This window comes from Carassius gibelio, chromosome B7, assembly GCF_023724105.1.
Source record: "Carassius gibelio isolate Cgi1373 ecotype wild population from Czech Republic chromosome B7, carGib1.2-hapl.c, whole genome shotgun sequence".
In the NCBI taxonomy this organism is placed as follows: domain Eukaryota; kingdom Metazoa; phylum Chordata; class Actinopteri; order Cypriniformes; family Cyprinidae; genus Carassius; species Carassius gibelio.
Window position 1 is genome coordinate 39,906,681 of NC_068402.1, and position 16,863 is coordinate 39,923,543.

Sequence of the window (16,863 nt, forward strand, 5' to 3'; positions counted from 1 at the left end):
CAGGAAGTAATCGACAACTGTCCTTTGTTTCTTTTTTAAAATGTGTTTTATAAAAATAATTTGACAGATATGACTTATTAGAGCATATGAAAATAATAAGTACATATGTGCGCATTTGACAGACGCTTTCAACCAAAGCGACTTATGTATTATATTGTTTCCTGTGTGTGTGTGTGAAGGGATTGGAAAGGAAGACGTGATCAATATATTTTATTAACGCTCAAGCGAGGACAGCTTGTTACAGGTATCGGTATCCATCTCTCTCTTACTTATTACTATTATTAATCAAAACCGATTGTCCTTTCTGTATTATGCTAACTAATTAACGGTTTTGTCTTAATACCTTGAATGACAACAAACCCAGAATCCTCCAAATCTTCAACAACGAGACTTTGGTAAAGTTTCTCTTTCAGTTTAGGCGTTGTGAGGAAGTGTTCTCATTTGAAATTGTCTTGTTCCTGAGTTTAAGATGATTGTGTATTTCTCTTCTTTAATCAGATCTTTCATGTCATCAGAATGGGCTCAACCAGAGACACTCTTCTGATCAACTCTCCACAAACTCAGCTCCTGTGGACACAAAACCAGTGCTTGATGAATATTCTCTGGAAACTAGGAACAGCGTGCACTGTTACACACCATAAAAACAAACTTTTTATATTTTCAGTGAATGTCATAAATATCGCTCCTTACCAATCACAATAGCTGTTTGATTGATTTACCAGATATGCATCTCTCCTGTTTCAGTGCTGCAGCAGAAGTGTGTGTGGACTGCAGTGTATCCATAGTAAGACCTGGGTGAAGATGGATAATAAAAAGTGTTTTTTTTTTTTTTGATCCACTTTTAAATGTTAACTACCTTATTGATTTATTCAGCGGGCATTTCCTCACAAGCATGGTCATTCACTCAGGATATTAAAGAAACTAGAGAACATACACTGCATTTTTTATTAATTAATTAATTCATCCGTATGTGTTTTAGATTCAGACAACCAATTGCTAAGCTGGCGACACAGTAGGCTATGCATTCATTTTTAGGTTCATTTTTAGGTTGCCCCATCAAATGTTACCAACCTGTCTACTCTTCCCACAGCCAAGGAGGGGGAAGGCCCAGTGGTTAGAGAGTTGACTCCTAACCCTAGGGTTGTGGGTTCGAACCACGGCCCGGCTATACCATGACTGAGGTGTCCTTGAGCATTTAAAGTTTGCTTAGTGTACATTCTTTACTTTTAAATGTGTCTTTATATGTCTTTATATACATTTTTTGCACTACATACATTAGAATTTTTACATTATTATTTAGTTCACTAGTTCATGCTTACATATAATTAGCTGAGGTATGGTATGCGTATTTGGCGTGCTGTCCGGGGAAGGGCTCCGAGCTCGGGAATGGCCCGAACCTAGAGTACCCCCCCTTCCCCGTATATTGTAAAGTGAACTTCAAGTGAGGAGATGGGGTGGAGGAGGGATGCTGATAAACCGTCAATGGATAGAGGTAAGATCAGGAGAGGTTTAAAGAAATGGCTGCCTACATTGAGTACTCAATGTAGGCAGCCATTTCTTTAAACCTCTCCTGATCTGGAAAACGAATTTGATCTGGTATCAACAACGTCTCTGCTGCAGCACAGAACTCCTGAACACACCGACACACAGTTGAAATGCTTGCTCCAAAAAGATGTCCAACACTTCTGTACTCAGAGCCGGTAAGACCCTAAACAAGATTAGCTTGCCGTCGGGCAAACCGAGTGATGTCATCATCTTCGCTTCGTTGTAAGAGTTCCGAGACTCTTTCGTTTTTTTTTTTTCTCAGTAATTTGCTTTGCTGCCATCAGCCTCATTTTAAACACATTTCTCCCTCTTGAAGTTTAAAACATCCACATGCCGAGAATCATGAACACCATCCCCTCGATAGGCTCCATTGTTCCTGTGTTGTGTGTTTGAAATATGGCGCGTTTAGGATGATGTCACGACAGTAGAGTCGGCAACTATTAACGATCAGTCCCACCCACTTTGAACCGAACCGTGCCGTACCAAGTTGAGTCGTACCAAGCAGTGGAAAAGCGAAGCGAGCCGAACCGTTCCGCACAGAGTCAAACCGTACCGAGCCGAACCAAGCAGTGGAAAAGCGCAAATTGACACCCTTCACAAGGAGTGTAAGTCACAAAAGAAGCTAGCTGTTCACAGAGTGCTGTTTCCAAGCATGTTACTTCCTCCCTAAATGCCCTGGCACCAAGGCTGTGGGCCGCCAGAAGATCCCCGCTGCTCAGTATCGCCTCAGCGGAAGTTGGAGCCTGGGCTGAAACAGCACTGCAGGACGGTGAAACACTTCCCCTTCCTGAAGCATCAAGGTCCCTGCCCACGAGTAGTGCTGGAGTCCACCACAAGCCGCTGAAGCTGTCCTGAGGGGCTAGAAAGGACAAGAAGGGGCCCGATTCACACCTCGGCTGGAACACCCCCCAAAAATGCTCGCCTTCACTCCTCAGCTCTTCAAACACCTCTCTAGCCCGTTTCACACTGCACGTCGGACCCGCAATATTCCCGTAACATTGCCGGGTCGCCTTCTGTGTGAAAGCAACCACGTCCCGGGATTGATTACCGAATTGAACCCGGGTCGGGGACCTAGTAACATTGCGGGGTTCGACCCAGGACGAGCGATGTGTGAACAAAAGCCAGATCTAATTCCGTGTCGAAGTGATGACGTGCGTTATCGCACGACTCTTTTACCGGCTGTTTTGAAGGAAGATCAACATTCGCGATGAAAACATATGTGCAAACTGTAATGAAGCAGAGATCAGTTAGTTCCTCACTTTCCGCGCTGACACAGAGATCGTTTGCTTGCTTCAGTTAAAGTATAACGTGCCAAGTGTTGCCAACTCGTACATTACACGTCACGCGCTGATGTCACGTGTCGTTACGGGATCTTCAGGGGTTGTGTTTGAAAGCACGCACATATACCGGGTCATCACTGGCAGTGTGAAAGTGCAAAATCTAGCGACCAGGGAATAATTGCAGGAACACTTTACCCCTGTATTTGCCGGAATGGCAGTGTGAAAGGGGCTTATGTGGTCTGGGCAGCCATTCCAGGAATCTTGAGATGGGTTTTGAATTCGATGAGGCTACGCACTACAGTACCCTCACAGACTGCCCTGCTTCAGAGGCGTTGTTCAAACTTCTGCAGCGAACAGTGCGGCAGGTTTTTTCTAGCCACTATTTCCTCATCCCAAAGAGAGACGGCGGGCTCAGACCAATTCTAGATCTCAAACATCTGAACAGTTTTCTTATGCGGCAGTCGTTCAAGATGTTGACGGTCAACATATCTGCCCCCAAGATTGGTTTTTGACTGTGGATTTGAAAGATGCTTACTTTCACAACCACATATCCCCCCGTCATAGACTTGAGATTCACATTCGAGGGAGTGGCCTATCAGTATGCAGTTCTTCCCTTTAGACTGTCCCTGGCCCCACACACTTTTACAAAAGTTCTTGACAATTGGCTTGATTTAGCAAGATCAGAACGGGAACTGAACACTCACAAAGAGGTGATGCTCAGTCACTTAGAGCGCCTCAGGTTGGTCATAAACCCACGCAAGAGACAGTTGTTGCCCAAACAATGAACTGTCTTTCTGGGAACGGTTCTAGACTCCACTAATGTGGGAGTGGAACTTGCTGGGTCGTTCCCTGACAATTCAGCAATATATATGTGTATATATATAAAGTACATTGTGTGCATATTTACTTTTGAGTTGAAAACATTATTAATCATCATTATTACAATAAACCCATATTCAGAAAAATCTTTCATCCTTAGGAGATGGGGACTGTCTTCTAACACCATTTACCATCTCTAATATTGTCCTCTAATCACTAGATGGCTGTATAGTCCAGTTTATATCATGCATGCATTAGGTTTTGTATTTGGATATATATTTAGGTATTATTAAAGTTTGGCCAACCAGCGGTAGAAACATAAATTGGTGCCGATGATGATGATAATGATGATATCATTCTGTGCTACTCCTAAGAAATAATCTCAACAATGTAGTACAGCAGTAGATACATACTGATAAAATAATATATAATTTTACATTACTGAAATTAAATAGGAATAGACGTATCCAAACAGGCACAACACTTTCACTTCCAGGTCATGAAGCTGTCGATCACAAACTCAGTAGCCAATAAGAACACACTGCTGCTAGCCCCGCCCCCAAGAACTGAGGCAGAATGGCAAAAGGAAACTTCAGAAGCGAAAACTCTGGAACCAGATTATTAATTACAGATCAGCAAAATAAATAGGAGAAAACAGTTAGTAATACATGCAGTATATTAAAAACAAATTCAAAGATGTTGCCTTTTTTTATATATTCACTTATTATTTTTTTATAATGTATTTTTTATACATTTTATTTGGTTTTAATTCATATTTTAATACGTTTCTTGAAAGATTACAATTGGTTTCATTGAAAAAAAATAAAAATAAATTATATATATATATATATATATATATATATATATATATATATATATATATATATATATATATATATATATGTATCTGTAAGATCTAAAAATGTAATTATCATTATCGGCCTACAATAATTTATATATATATATATTAATAATGAATTCATTTAAATATAGTTTTTTATATATATATATTTAAAAAATAAAAATAATAATAATAGACTGATTTACGGAGTAATTTATTTTTATTTTTATTTTTTATTCATTTATAATACTTTCCTGGTGGCATACAGTCACTCATTAAGAAATCCAAGCCACCGACCAAGAGTATATATATATATATATATATATATATATATATATATATATATATATATATATATATATATATATATATATATATATATATATATACACATATATACACACACACACACACACACGGAAAAGCAAAAAATAAATAAATAAATAAATGATTATTTATACATTTATTTCCTTATTTAAGTATATATTTATTTTTTTCACATTTTTATTTGTTTCTTCTTTTATTTATTTATACATTTATTCATTTGCACATTTATTTATTTCTTCATTTATTTCTTCCTGCGTAGGGTAATGAGGAGGGCGTGGTTTACCTCAGACATAGCAATGGAGCTCAGAGTAAGCGAAGGCGAAGGGTTGAGGCCACAGTGACACCCTGTGGCGAAATACAATAATGATCACTGACGTTCCATTTTTCGTTCAAAACTCACGGAAAGGAAGCAGGGCACATAGGCTACAGTGAAGTCGATGCAAGAATATTGGCCAATGCTTTTGAAACGAGACCATTGCATTTGAATGTAGCCTAATTTCCAAAAACAATACTGACAGCAACAGCCTTATTAAATGTTTGAAAGTCACGTTAATCCACATCGATAAATTCAGTTAGAGGATAAGACTGTAGCCTACCACTAAAATCCAGCCAGAGCTTCATCAGAGCCATCAATACAGAAGAGATCTTAATGCATTTACATTTATATAGCAATTAGCCTAAAAGTGCATAGAAATATTATGAACTGTCTTAGGCCTACATTTTGAAGACATAAATATGACATGATGGAATCAATGAAATGATAGCCTACGTTTAATATGAAACTAAAACAGACACCAGGTGGCAGATAGTCACTGTCTTAATGAGTGAGTTCAATCCACTCGTTTGATACACCGAATCAAAAACAACTCGACGTGTTGAAGCGATTTGTTTCTGATCATTTATATTTATGCCTATGCGTTATCTAAATAATTATAATAGCCTAATAATCTAAGCCTAAAACAGCAGAGTTCATTAATCCAGCGAATTCTTTGCTAGTGGTGCTTGCAAGATCTACAATGACATGAAATGTGCAGATTTTTTAGCCTACTAATTTTATTCTATGCCTATTTAAGAAAAACCTCACAGCCTAACATGTTTTCATTTGCTATTCAAACAACAGCAACTGAAGCTTTATCTTGTAGAGTGTAGTCTGTTGTACTTCTCCGATCGAAGACTACTTTAGTAGTTTAGTAAAGACTACTTTACACCACAGTAGATTACAGGTCTTTCTTTCCCCGACTTTAGACTGTATGCTCAAGCCTTTTCCCTCCACCCTTCATCAGTTTTATTTGATCCTGATGCTTCTGTGTCTTGGAGAGCAATTGAGGAATCTATTGTTTATCGTATAAATTGAAGCGTCTTGTTGTTGTTGTTTTTTTTTTTTTTTTTTTTTTTCTGGGCTCTGCTTGGACAGTGTAAATCTTGGTTTGGTCCCATTGTAACCCACCTTATCTCCACATAGAGGGATGTTAAAAGACGTTCACAGGTTACAAAATGGCACTCTCCTGTTTTCCACAATAATAATCTTTTCTCAGGCAGTACTCCACTTCATTGTTCACAATGGACTCATAATAAAGTAAACTCTCTGGCAGATATCTACGATGATAGTGGTTACAATTGTTTTGTTTTCTTTAGGAATCCTGTAAGCACTTTTTTTATTGATATTAAGCAGATGTAATTGTTTGTTCAGATTGTTGTTAATAGTGTTCATCATCTGTTTGATTATGTCTTTAATCTATTTTTTTCTGTACATTTCTGCCATATGCACATAAACTGACAGTCACCACTGATAAGATAAATATTATAGAAACTTAATTTACTGTAAAGTTACTCTGCAATGATTTGTATTGTAAAAAGTGTGATGCATATCAACTTGAATTGAATTGTGTTCTTAATATGAAAGCTTTGCTAAAAATATATCCTATTTTAATATTGTAAACTTTCATCTGAATACATTAAGTGTTTAATGAATAGTGTTCACCACTTTGTTTCCAACCTGAAAATATTGTGATTTGTTTTGCATTCAGCTTTCAGTTAAATATGTCACAATATCAAATTTGATATTTTATGAGGATTTATATTTGTTGTTTTTGTTTCTGCAGGACAGTACAGAAAGGTCACAAGTGAGAGAGAGAGGAGGGACGGTGTCTGAAAAGACCTGGAGCTGGGACTGTTTCAAGGATCGACCGAAGCACAACCACACTATGTGCACGAGGCTATTGCTTCCAACATTTTAGAGTCCCCTTCAGTAGAAATCACATTCTCCCTTCCACACTGAAGAAAAAAGACACAGTCTGGGTTAGAAATGTCCTCAGTGTGTCCCCTTTAACACTGGACTCTAGGAATCGGAGACCCTGGCTGAAGATTCCCTTCTCGAACTGTTCAACACATTTTCACTGCACATCTCAAGTCTATTATTATTATTATTATTATTATTATTATTATTTATTTTTTTTTTTTTACAGAAACTGTTTTTCACACCAAAAAAAAAAAAAAAAAAAAAAAAGATCAGCTGGTTTCAGTCATAAAGTTTGAAGGGTTTCTCTTGCATGTGTAGTGCAAAATATACATTTATATGCTAAATTATTTCACAAAACCTTTGTTATTCGACATGTTTTTTTTTTTTTTTTTTTTTTTTTTAACAATACATCCATGCATACTCTGCAAAATAAAGTTTTGGATTATTTTCATATTTTCTATACATGTTTCCAAAATAAAATTGCTGTTTAAAAATTTGGAGCATGTGATAGTTTATTGAGTTGTAAAACCATTGCTGCCAGTCATTAGATTTCTAGGTTTATCATGTACAGTGTGGATCTAAATGCAAACTAGGCTCTAACTGAACATACAGTGTGTATTTATGGTGCACGGTACGACGGTGAATCAACATCGATTTACTTTGCAAAATCAACACATCATTCAACGTTAATCCAAGGTCTCCAGAACGGCCATAATTCACCTGTGATGAAGGTAAAACGGTGAAACAACGTCACAATATCACCGTTGATCCAATATGCTAAATCGAAAGGTAATTCTACGTTGATTCAACCCTGGTATCTGACGTTGTTTCAAGGTTGAAACGCCGACCGGGATCTAGCTCACTTTGTACATCAGCCACTGAAGATGTTTTTACCGAAATAATACTGAAGTGATTACTGTAACTATTGTGGTTGCTAATTCAATTAAAACATCTCATATAGTATTTCATATAGTATTAGTACTTCATGTAGTCTATCGGCTGAATAAAGGACGAGGAGCCCCGGACCTGTGTGTGCTTCAAGCTGCCCAAAACTACAGCTGTATCAAACACTGCACACCACACTCACTGATGCTCATTCAATTAAACCACTCTCGAACTGTTTCTGAAACACACAGAGGACGATTTCTGTCTTTCTTCAACCTTTAACACTTAAATAAAGCATTAGATTTACACTCGGCTCTGTTCCGTGGCTGATGCCCGCCTCTATTTTGATCTGACCGGGGCGAAACCAACATTTCCCCGCCGCGGGTTTTAGTCTCCACAGAAAGCCAAGAACCTCTGCTTGATGTTGACTTTGTTTCTACTGCGGTAAACTATTTTAACACTCGAGTTTTGCCCCTAAATGTAGGAGAAGAAAACACAAGCGCGAGCGGCTCTCGGAGGCGCGCAGACAGCGAGCGGGCGGGCTGAGTCTATAAGGTTCTCATGTGTTGTTTAAGAGCGCAGCGCTGCTCGAGCGACACTCATTAAACTCAGTGTTTGAAAGACTGTGATTCCGCTCCGAGAAATGGCAGAAACCGCTCCAGCAGCCGCCGCTCCGCCGGCCAAAGCGCCCAAGAAGAAGTCCGCCGCCAAAGCCAAGAAAGCAGGTCCCGGCGTCAGTGAACTGATCCTCAAAGCCGTGTCCGCGTCCAAGGAGAGGAGCGGAGTGTCCCTCGCCGCCCTGAAGAAAGCTCTCGCCGCCGGCGGATACGACGTGGAGAAGAACAACTCCCGCGTCAAGCTCGCCCTCAAGAGCCTGGTGACTAAAGGCGCCCTGCTGCAGGTCAAAGGGACCGGCGCCTCCGGCTCCTTCAAGATCAGCAAGAAGGAGACCGAGACCAAGAAGAAAGCTGCTCCTAAAGCCAAGAAGCCCGCGGCCAAGAAACCCGCTGCTGCCAAGAAGCCCAAGAGCGCAGCTGCAAAGAAGCCCGCCGCTAAGAAATCCCCCAAGAAGGCCAAGAAACCCGCCGCCGCTAAGAAGGCCACAAAGAGCCCCAAGAAGGCGACGAAGAGCCCCAAGAAAGCGAAGAAGCCCGCGGCGCCCAAGAAAGCAGCCAAGAGCCCCAAAAAGGCCAAGACCGCCAAACCCAAGACGGCAAAGCCTAAAGCTGTGAAGCCTAAAAAGGCAGCTCCAAAGAAGAAATAAAAATCTTCTGCTTTCTCCCCCAACGGCTCTTTTCAGAGCCACCCACAAACTCTGAAGAAAGAGCAAAAGAAAGGCCTGCACTCACACTATTAGTGGAAGTAATAATAATAAATAATGCTTACAGTAGCTTTTATAAAGTTTTGTATATTATCTGTTTTTATTTATATTATATAAAATAACAAGCAAAAGAGGGCCTCTTAACACCACCTGAACTTACATTATTATTTTATTATTATTATTATTACTATATAACGTTAATGCAAGAAAAAAAAAAAAATACTTGTACTGCGTTAAACTGAGACTTGTTATAACAGTTGTACATCATTGCTGTTTTGTTGATTAACACTGCCTTGGTCTATTGTTTAGTTTTTTTAAATTTTATTATTAAATAACGTTAATGCAAATAAATAAATACATGAATAAATAAACCTTTCTACATGTACTGCATTTAACTGAGACTTTTTTTTTTTATAACACTTGTACATAATTGCTGTTTTGTTGATTTTGATTGCTTCCATTGTCCTAATTTGTAATTCGAAATGCTGCTCACTGCTCAGTCCGCGCGCAGATGTGGAGGCGTGGCTTTGTCGGTGGATGTTGGAGGGAAGTTAAGTGATTGGTTTAAAATCTTACAAGGTCTAAACCAATGGGCGACTGGCACACTCTGTTAAAGTCAGCACAGCGTATTCCAGCAAGCCATTATTTCTCTCTTGTAAAGTTGAAATACTTTGTTACAGAAAATGAGTGGAAGAGGCAAAACCGGGGGCAAAGCGAGAGCGAAGGCCAAGACTCGCTCCTCCAGAGCAGGGCTGCAGTTCCCCGTCGGTCGTGTTCACAGACTTCTCCGCAAAGGGAACTACGCAGAGCGCGTCGGTGCCGGAGCTCCCGTCTATCTGGCGGCTGTGCTCGAGTATCTGACCGCTGAGATCCTGGAGTTGGCTGGAAACGCCGCGAGAGACAACAAGAAGACCCGCATCATTCCCCGTCACCTGCAGCTGGCGGTGCGCAATGACGAGGAGCTCAACAAACTCCTGGGTCGAGTGACCATCGCTCAGGGCGGCGTGCTGCCCAATATCCAGGCCGTGCTGCTGCCCAAGAAGACCGAGAAACCCGCCAAAGCCAAGTAAACAGAGTCCGCTCTGCTTCTCCAACACAAAGGCTCTTTTAAGAGCCACCCACTTCATCTGACAGAGAGCGATTTACTTTCATTTTCATTCATGATAAACTATGCATACGATTGAAGGAGATACTGAAATAAATTAACGCACTTTTATTAATAAATCATTTGGAAACTCTGCCTTAAAATAATTATCAGTGTAACAAATATGAATATAACTATAATGTCAATTTGTTTAGTGTTGTGTCAAAGGTTCTGAAAAGAATCATATCAGGTGTTCATCTTGATAACAGTCAGTTTGGCTTGAAGTCTTTGAATGAAGGTTTAGAACTTTATAAAAGCCAAAACTGATTTATTGATGTTATGTACAAAGTTATGTACTCAACAGTCATTTAGAATAATGGAGATCAGAAGAAAGTCACTTTCACCAGTACTTTTTAATGTGTGTGTGAATTGATTTCTGGAAAATGTAAGTGACTGTAAGACTGGATGTATGATTGATAAAACCATAGTCAATCACTGTATGTCTGCTGATGATCTAGTAGTGTTGGTTTTAAACAGCTGCTAAATATATGATCTTATTAGATATGATGTGGAATAAAATATGAGAAAAATTGTTGTCATGAAAAAAACTTCGAGATCTTAATAGCCCAGATGTATTTATTTATCAGTGCAGACATTAAATTTGTTTGGTAAAAATTATAAATAAATTAATTAAATGTTAATTATAATGAATGAATGAACGATGCGTAAAGTACTAAACGGAACAAAGCATTTTGAGCGGGAAACACAGACAGCCCCGTTTGAAAACAGAAGCGGCGCAGTCATTGGCTAGCAGTCATGGGCAGACGTCACATACCAGCCAATCACAAGCCTCTGCACCCTAATGACGCCGCAAGCTCATGACCGTATGACGCTTTAAAAGCAGACGCATGAGAGGAAGGAGCATTTTCTACGTGCTCAGAACGGAGAGAGAAGTTGATCGCAGCGATGGCAAGAACCAAGCAGACCGCTCGTAAATCCACCGGTGGCAAAGCCCCGAGGAAGCAGCTCGCTACTAAAGCCGCCCGGAAGAGCGCCCCAGCCACCGGCGGCGTCAAGAAGCCCCACCGTTACAGGCCCGGGACCGTGGCTCTCCGAGAGATCCGCCGCTATCAGAAGTCCACCGAGCTGCTGATCCGCAAGCTGCCTTTCCAGCGTCTGGTGCGAGAGATCGCTCAGGATTTCAAGACGGACCTGCGCTTCCAGAGCTCCGCTGTCATGGCCTTGCAGGAGTCCAGCGAGGCTTATCTGGTCGGTCTGTTCGAGGACACCAACCTGTGCGCCATCCACGCCAAGAGAGTCACCATCATGCCCAAAGACATCCAGCTGGCCCGCCGCATCCGCGGAGAGCGCGCTTAAACCCGCCGCTGACAAACACCCCAAAGGCTCTTTTAAGAGCCACACACACCGCACTGAACGAGACCGTTTCCACCGTAACAACGAGTATTTGCTCCTCACCAGAAATGGACAATATTCCAGTTAAACATAAATTATAGGTGTAATAATTTATCAAATTAAGGAGTCCGTTAAACTTTGCAACAATTATGGAAAAAAAACTAAATTTAATTTGTGCTTATTGAGGGACACCTCGGTATTTGGTAGGGTTTTATTGTCAAAGGCGAAAGGTATATCTAGGTCTGTTTATAAGTTATTATCGTTAGATGTACCTCCCTAAGATTATCAAAGCCCTAGATCAGATTGTTTATTTTATTTGGAGGAAAAAAAAACATTATTTAAAAAAGGAGGTAATTTGTAATCCTAAAGAGCAAGGTGGACTGGAGGTCTTACATTATGATACTCTCAATAACACTTAAAATTAAATGGTTGGAGTTTGTGAAGAATAGAGAAAGACCTTGGAATGCATTTCCTATTTATATATTTAATACAAATTTTTCTGTTCACAAAATTCCTGTTAAATTGGCCGGTTTTCACAGACAGGCCCTGTTAGCATGGAACTTGGTCTATAAACTGACAAATAAGTTTTGTATCAATAACAAAATTAAGGAAGTGTCTTACAAAATACTCCATAGAATGTATCCTGCTAAACATGTTTTGGAAAGATTTAAGCTTAATATTTCATATTCTTGTGAATTTTGTGGTCAAGAAAAATAAACTATCTTACAACTTTATTTTCATTGTATTTACTCAAGATTATTTTGGAAAGATTTGGAATTCTGTATTAACAGAGAATTGAAGGTATGATAGAAATTTGTATATTTTATGTATTTTTTATACAGAAAACGAAAATTTGAATAGTAAAGAGCAACATATTATACAATTGTTTATTTTCTTAGGAAAATTCCATATACATAATTGGGCTTAATGTAAACCAAATTTTGTACATTTTATAAATGACTTCAAATTATATATAAATCTCTTGGAACAAATAGAAAACAAAAAAGCACTGAAAACATGTAATGCTCTGAAATCAATGAAATGTATGTAGCTTTTTTCTCTCTTGCTCTCTTTTCTCTGGCAGCTAATGTTCATTTGATTATGTGAATATGAAATACCTCATGTTCTTGTGGCATTTAATTAATAAAGCATTTAAAAATAAAGAAATATAAAATGTGTGCAAGGGAAAAAGGCGCACGAGACCGCTCTGCAGTTATATGACCATTTATTAAAAACACATATATGCACAGTTAAAAGTTTATTTTCACATTTGCATGACAGTTACAGCAGGGCTTCAATTCTGTTATTAATTGTCAAGTAATAGCAGCAATAGTAAATAAAAGTGTATAATAAACACGTTTTTCATTCTATAGTACTCAATGTTTTAATGTATAGTGTACATATTTTAAATGTGATTGTACAAAAAAAAAATATATATATGAATGTAGTCCTAAATACTAATTACAGTAGAATGATACAGAAGACAAAGGCGAATGTTATGTTTTCCACAAAGGGGCTTTTTATGTACAATTTCTCTAAACTAACAACAGAGCTCCAGCTCAAGAACTCTTTATTTATATATCGCTTTTAACAATACAGACTGTGTCAAAGCAGCTTTACAGTATTAAATATGAAACTATTGTTAATAATTCAAAATAACAATAGTAAACACTCATGTTAAACAATCGATGCTTTATGGGTATTTTCCCTTTGTAATTTCCTTAATAGATTTATAATAGTTTAAAATTAAACATTTGTCCATGACATTTATCTAAAACTTTATTTTCTCAAAAAAAAATAAAAAATAAAAAATATATATATTGTTACGTCCCCCTCTGTGTCTAGGGGTGACAAGGGGAGTAACATATGCTATTTATGAAAAGTTAACAATTATGTCAGTTAACTTGCAAACAAAATAGTGAGAGAGAGTTGACTATCCGTAATCCCAGCACTCAAACTCATGGAAACTCTTCAAGATTTTATTTACAATGTAAAGTCTTTGTACAGCATTAAAGGGGAAGGGAAAATTAGAGGTTTAACAATATGGGTAATTCAAAAAGAAAGAATAAGACACTTGTAGCTTCAGGAGGGGGTTAAGGCCAAAATAACAAACAAAAAGGGGATGCTAACTGAAAACAAAGTAATCTAACTTACCTAGCAAACAAAACATCAAAATCAACAACATGTCTCTTCCCTGACTTCCTCACTGTTCCACAAAACCAGGAGAAAAGCATAAGTTGATAAAATAAAAGTGGCACCCACCTCCTTACTGCGTCTGCAGGCAAAAGAATAAAAAGAAAACAATTTCTAATCACTACAGCCAGTACAACAGGCTGTCTTGAAGATACACTACAGGCCCTGATCACACAATAGCAATCAAATACAACAGGCTTTCTTAAAGCAGCACCACTGCTTAAACCACCAACTGGAAAAACAGACAAGCCAAACTCTCTCTGGTGTAGTGTCCGTTCCCTCTGTTTAAATACAAGCTCCTCTCCACAGCTCTGACGAGGAACAGGTGACATCAATTAGGTCTTCTGTGAGAGGACAGGGAGGAACAGAGGAAAACCAACAAAAACTACAACTCCCAACAGGATGTCAAGCATCAATGAAGCACAGTTACATAGAGTTAACACACAGTATTAACAGCAACAATAACATACATCTTAGGATGTAACAATATATATATATAAAAACAGCGGGAAATGAAACAAAGGAAACCCAGTCGGGTGGGTGTCGTTCAAACATGGAGTGATGGGTGGAGCTATAATTTAAGGTCCCGTGATTGGCTCTCGTTCGAGTTCAGTAACGCCTTGAATGATCCAATTAAATACAAGTTTATGGGTCTGACCAATGACCACACGCATTCACGACGTCCCACAGAATTAGCATAGACGAGTGAATAAAAAGCCCTGTATGAGTTCAGTCCGCTACTGCTTTCTGAGAGATTGAATCGGAAACATCATCATGCCCGAACCAGCGAAGTCTGCACCGAAGAAAGGCTCCAAGAAGGCCGTCACCAAGACCGCCGCGAAAGGAGGAAAGAAGCGCAGAAAGTCCAGGAAGGAGAGTTACGCCATCTACGTGTACAAAGTGCTGAAGCAGGTTCATCCTGACACCGGGATCTCTTCGAAAGCGATGGGCATCATGAACTCTTTCGTCAACGACATCTTCGAGCGCATCGCCGGTGAGTCGTCTCGTCTCGCTCACTACAACAAGCGCTCCACCATCACTTCCCGAGAGATCCAGACCGCCGTGCGTCTGCTGCTGCCCGGGGAGCTGGCCAAACACGCCGTGTCCGAGGGCACCAAGGCCGTCACCAAGTACACCAGCTCCAAGTAGAGCAGTCCCACACCGAGACACACCCCAAAGGCTCTTTTAAGAGCCACCCATCCACTCACTCGAAGAGCTTCTGATGTGTGTAGTAATGGTTTCGTTAGACTAATTCTAAGAAATTAACAACTTTCTAATTTATATATTTTAGATCTTTGGTTTCTTTCCACTGAGTTTATGTAACGAAGTTCCCATTTTGGGCAACCCTACGGACTTAAAGAGCACATTGTTGGTCATTTGACTTAAAACATAAACTGATTTAAAGATCTTATTCGGTTTTGTTTTACACCCCACATAAAATAAGCTCTCCTTCAACACACAACTGTTTTTTACAGATGGGCCTAAAGGGCTTGATTTGTTTCGTGTTGAGGCAAGGCTTTTGCAGCCAGATGTGAAAAGTTAATTTCTCAAGGTTTGGAGTGCATGCTAAAGACTTCTGCTGATAAATGCAAATGTGTGTGTAGTTTCATAAATGTGCATTCAAACATCACTTTACTGAAACCTGCTGACTGCTGAAAATTACAGTAAATAATTCTACATTAGGTAAGATCTGATAATTTATTTACTCTATCAATGAGCACATTGTATGTCTATTGTGAACAGGGTTGCTTTGGTTGTCTGTCTATTTAAAGACCCTCTTCTGGACAATATATGTTGAGTAGTCAATTGATGATTCAACTAGTAATAAAAAAGCTACTTTCATGCCAATACATTACATTTTTAAAAGTCAGGCTCAGTGAAGGCTAGTTTGCTCCGTTATTCGATTTTGTGGTGTGTATTTTCTGAAAATGTCTTACATAATCTAGATTTGTGATTTAAATCCAATGGCCCTTTGGAGATTCACTGAACATGATCCCACAACATGGTTTGTGTGACAGAGCAACGAGGAGAGAAGTAACACGCAGTGCAATGGTAAATAAAAGGTCTCCAGAGCACATCAGCTGGTCACTGGGGTTCCTCAGGGATCAGTTCTAGGACCCGTCCTCTTCTCCACCTACACAGCATCACTGGGGCCCATCATACAGGCACATGGCTTCTCCTACCATTGTTATGCCGATGACACACCTCTCTATCTTTCATTTGATGATCCAGCAGTAGCTGCTCGAATCTCAGGCTGCCTGGAGGACATCTCAGCATGGATGAAAGAACATCACCTAAAGCTCGCCCTCGCAAAGACTCAGCTTCTTGTCTTACCTGCCACTCCAAATCTACAGTATGATGTCACCATCCAGCTAGTGTTCTTCTACAAGTACCCCATCAACTCCAGTCAGAAATCTCGGTGTAATCTTTGATGACCAGCTGACCTTCAAAGACCACAGTGCACAGACTGCTCGATCTTGCAGGTTTGCGTCGCACAACATCAGAAAGATCAGATCCTTTCTAACGGAGCATGCTGCACAACTTCTTGTCCAGGCCCTGGTTATTTCTAGGCTGGACTACTGCAATGCTCTTCTGGCTGGACTTCCATCAAACACATTATTTAGTCCTTCCCTTTCTAGCTTGTACTTATTTGAACAATTCCTGAAACGCGGCATTACAAGCACTTTCTGTGTCTGTTTGCCTCTTAAAGAAGAATCACTTTATATATTCCCCACAATTGTAAGTTGCTTTGGATAAAAGTGTCTGCAAAATATAGTGGCTAATGAACCGTGAGTCTCATCCATAGGCTTACTTCTACAATGAAGAAACATTTGGATAAAATAGTTTTTTGTTGTTGTTTATGATGAAAAAGCTTGTTTTATCAGAAGCAACACTTAATAATATTTCATATTAAAG

At 39.4% G+C, this 16,863-nt stretch overlaps 6 protein-coding genes and 1 long non-coding RNA gene across 9 annotated transcripts in view; 5 read left to right on the forward strand and 2 right to left on the reverse strand.

The window, feature by feature from the left end:
* The window catches only part of LOC127962389 (histone H2B), a 157,851-nt gene extending 142,274 nt beyond the window's left edge, over positions 1–15,577 (forward strand). The window contains exon 2 of one of the 2 annotated variants that reach the window (XM_052561964.1): positions 14,860–15,577. In XM_052561964.1, the coding sequence (XP_052417924.1) occupies positions 14,860–15,096 (237 nt within the window). In that variant the 3' untranslated portion in view covers positions 15,097–15,577. Of the gene's footprint in view, positions 1–14,697 lie in introns of those variants that run through there. The other variant, XM_052561963.1, reaches the window with a different exon arrangement.
* The window catches only part of LOC127962387 (histone H2B), a 966,021-nt gene that overhangs the window by 156,250 nt on the left and 792,908 nt on the right, over positions 1–16,863 (reverse strand). The window lies entirely within an intron of this gene.
* Positions 1–16,863, reverse strand: part of LOC127962369 (histone H3-like) — a 931,300-nt gene that overhangs the window by 154,802 nt on the left and 759,635 nt on the right. The window lies entirely within an intron of this gene.
* Positions 2–699, forward strand: LOC127962413 (uncharacterized). The gene is made up of 3 exons (XR_008154577.1): positions 2–244; positions 365–395; positions 499–699. It is a non-coding gene; the product is annotated as an uncharacterized LOC127962413 (long non-coding RNA).
* On the forward strand, positions 8,556–9,594 carry LOC127962358 (histone H1-like). The gene has a single exon (XM_052561934.1). It carries the CDS (start codon positions 8,580–8,582, stop codon positions 9,198–9,200), a length of 621 nt encoding a protein of 206 aa, XP_052417894.1. The 5' UTR covers positions 8,556–8,579; the 3' UTR covers positions 9,201–9,594.
* LOC127962384 (histone H2A-like) lies at positions 9,895–10,449 on the forward strand. The gene has a single exon (XM_052561957.1). It carries the CDS (start codon positions 9,941–9,943, stop codon positions 10,325–10,327), a length of 387 nt encoding a protein of 128 aa, XP_052417917.1. The 5' UTR covers positions 9,895–9,940; the 3' UTR covers positions 10,328–10,449.
* On the forward strand, positions 11,252–12,894 carry LOC127962373 (histone H3-like). The gene has a single exon (XM_052561946.1). The coding sequence runs from the start codon at positions 11,308–11,310 to the stop codon at positions 11,716–11,718; it is 411 nt and encodes a 136-aa protein (XP_052417906.1). The 5' UTR covers positions 11,252–11,307; the 3' UTR covers positions 11,719–12,894.

Coding starts and splice junctions, on each gene's coding strand:
- LOC127962358 (XM_052561934.1), top strand. CDS start 8,580: ATGGCAGAAACCGCTCCAGCAGCCGCCGCTCCGCCGGCCAAAGCGCCC.
- LOC127962373 (XM_052561946.1), top strand. CDS start 11,308: ATGGCAAGAACCAAGCAGACCGCTCGTAAATCCACCGGTGGCAAAGCC.
- LOC127962384 (XM_052561957.1), top strand. CDS start 9,941: ATGAGTGGAAGAGGCAAAACCGGGGGCAAAGCGAGAGCGAAGGCCAAG.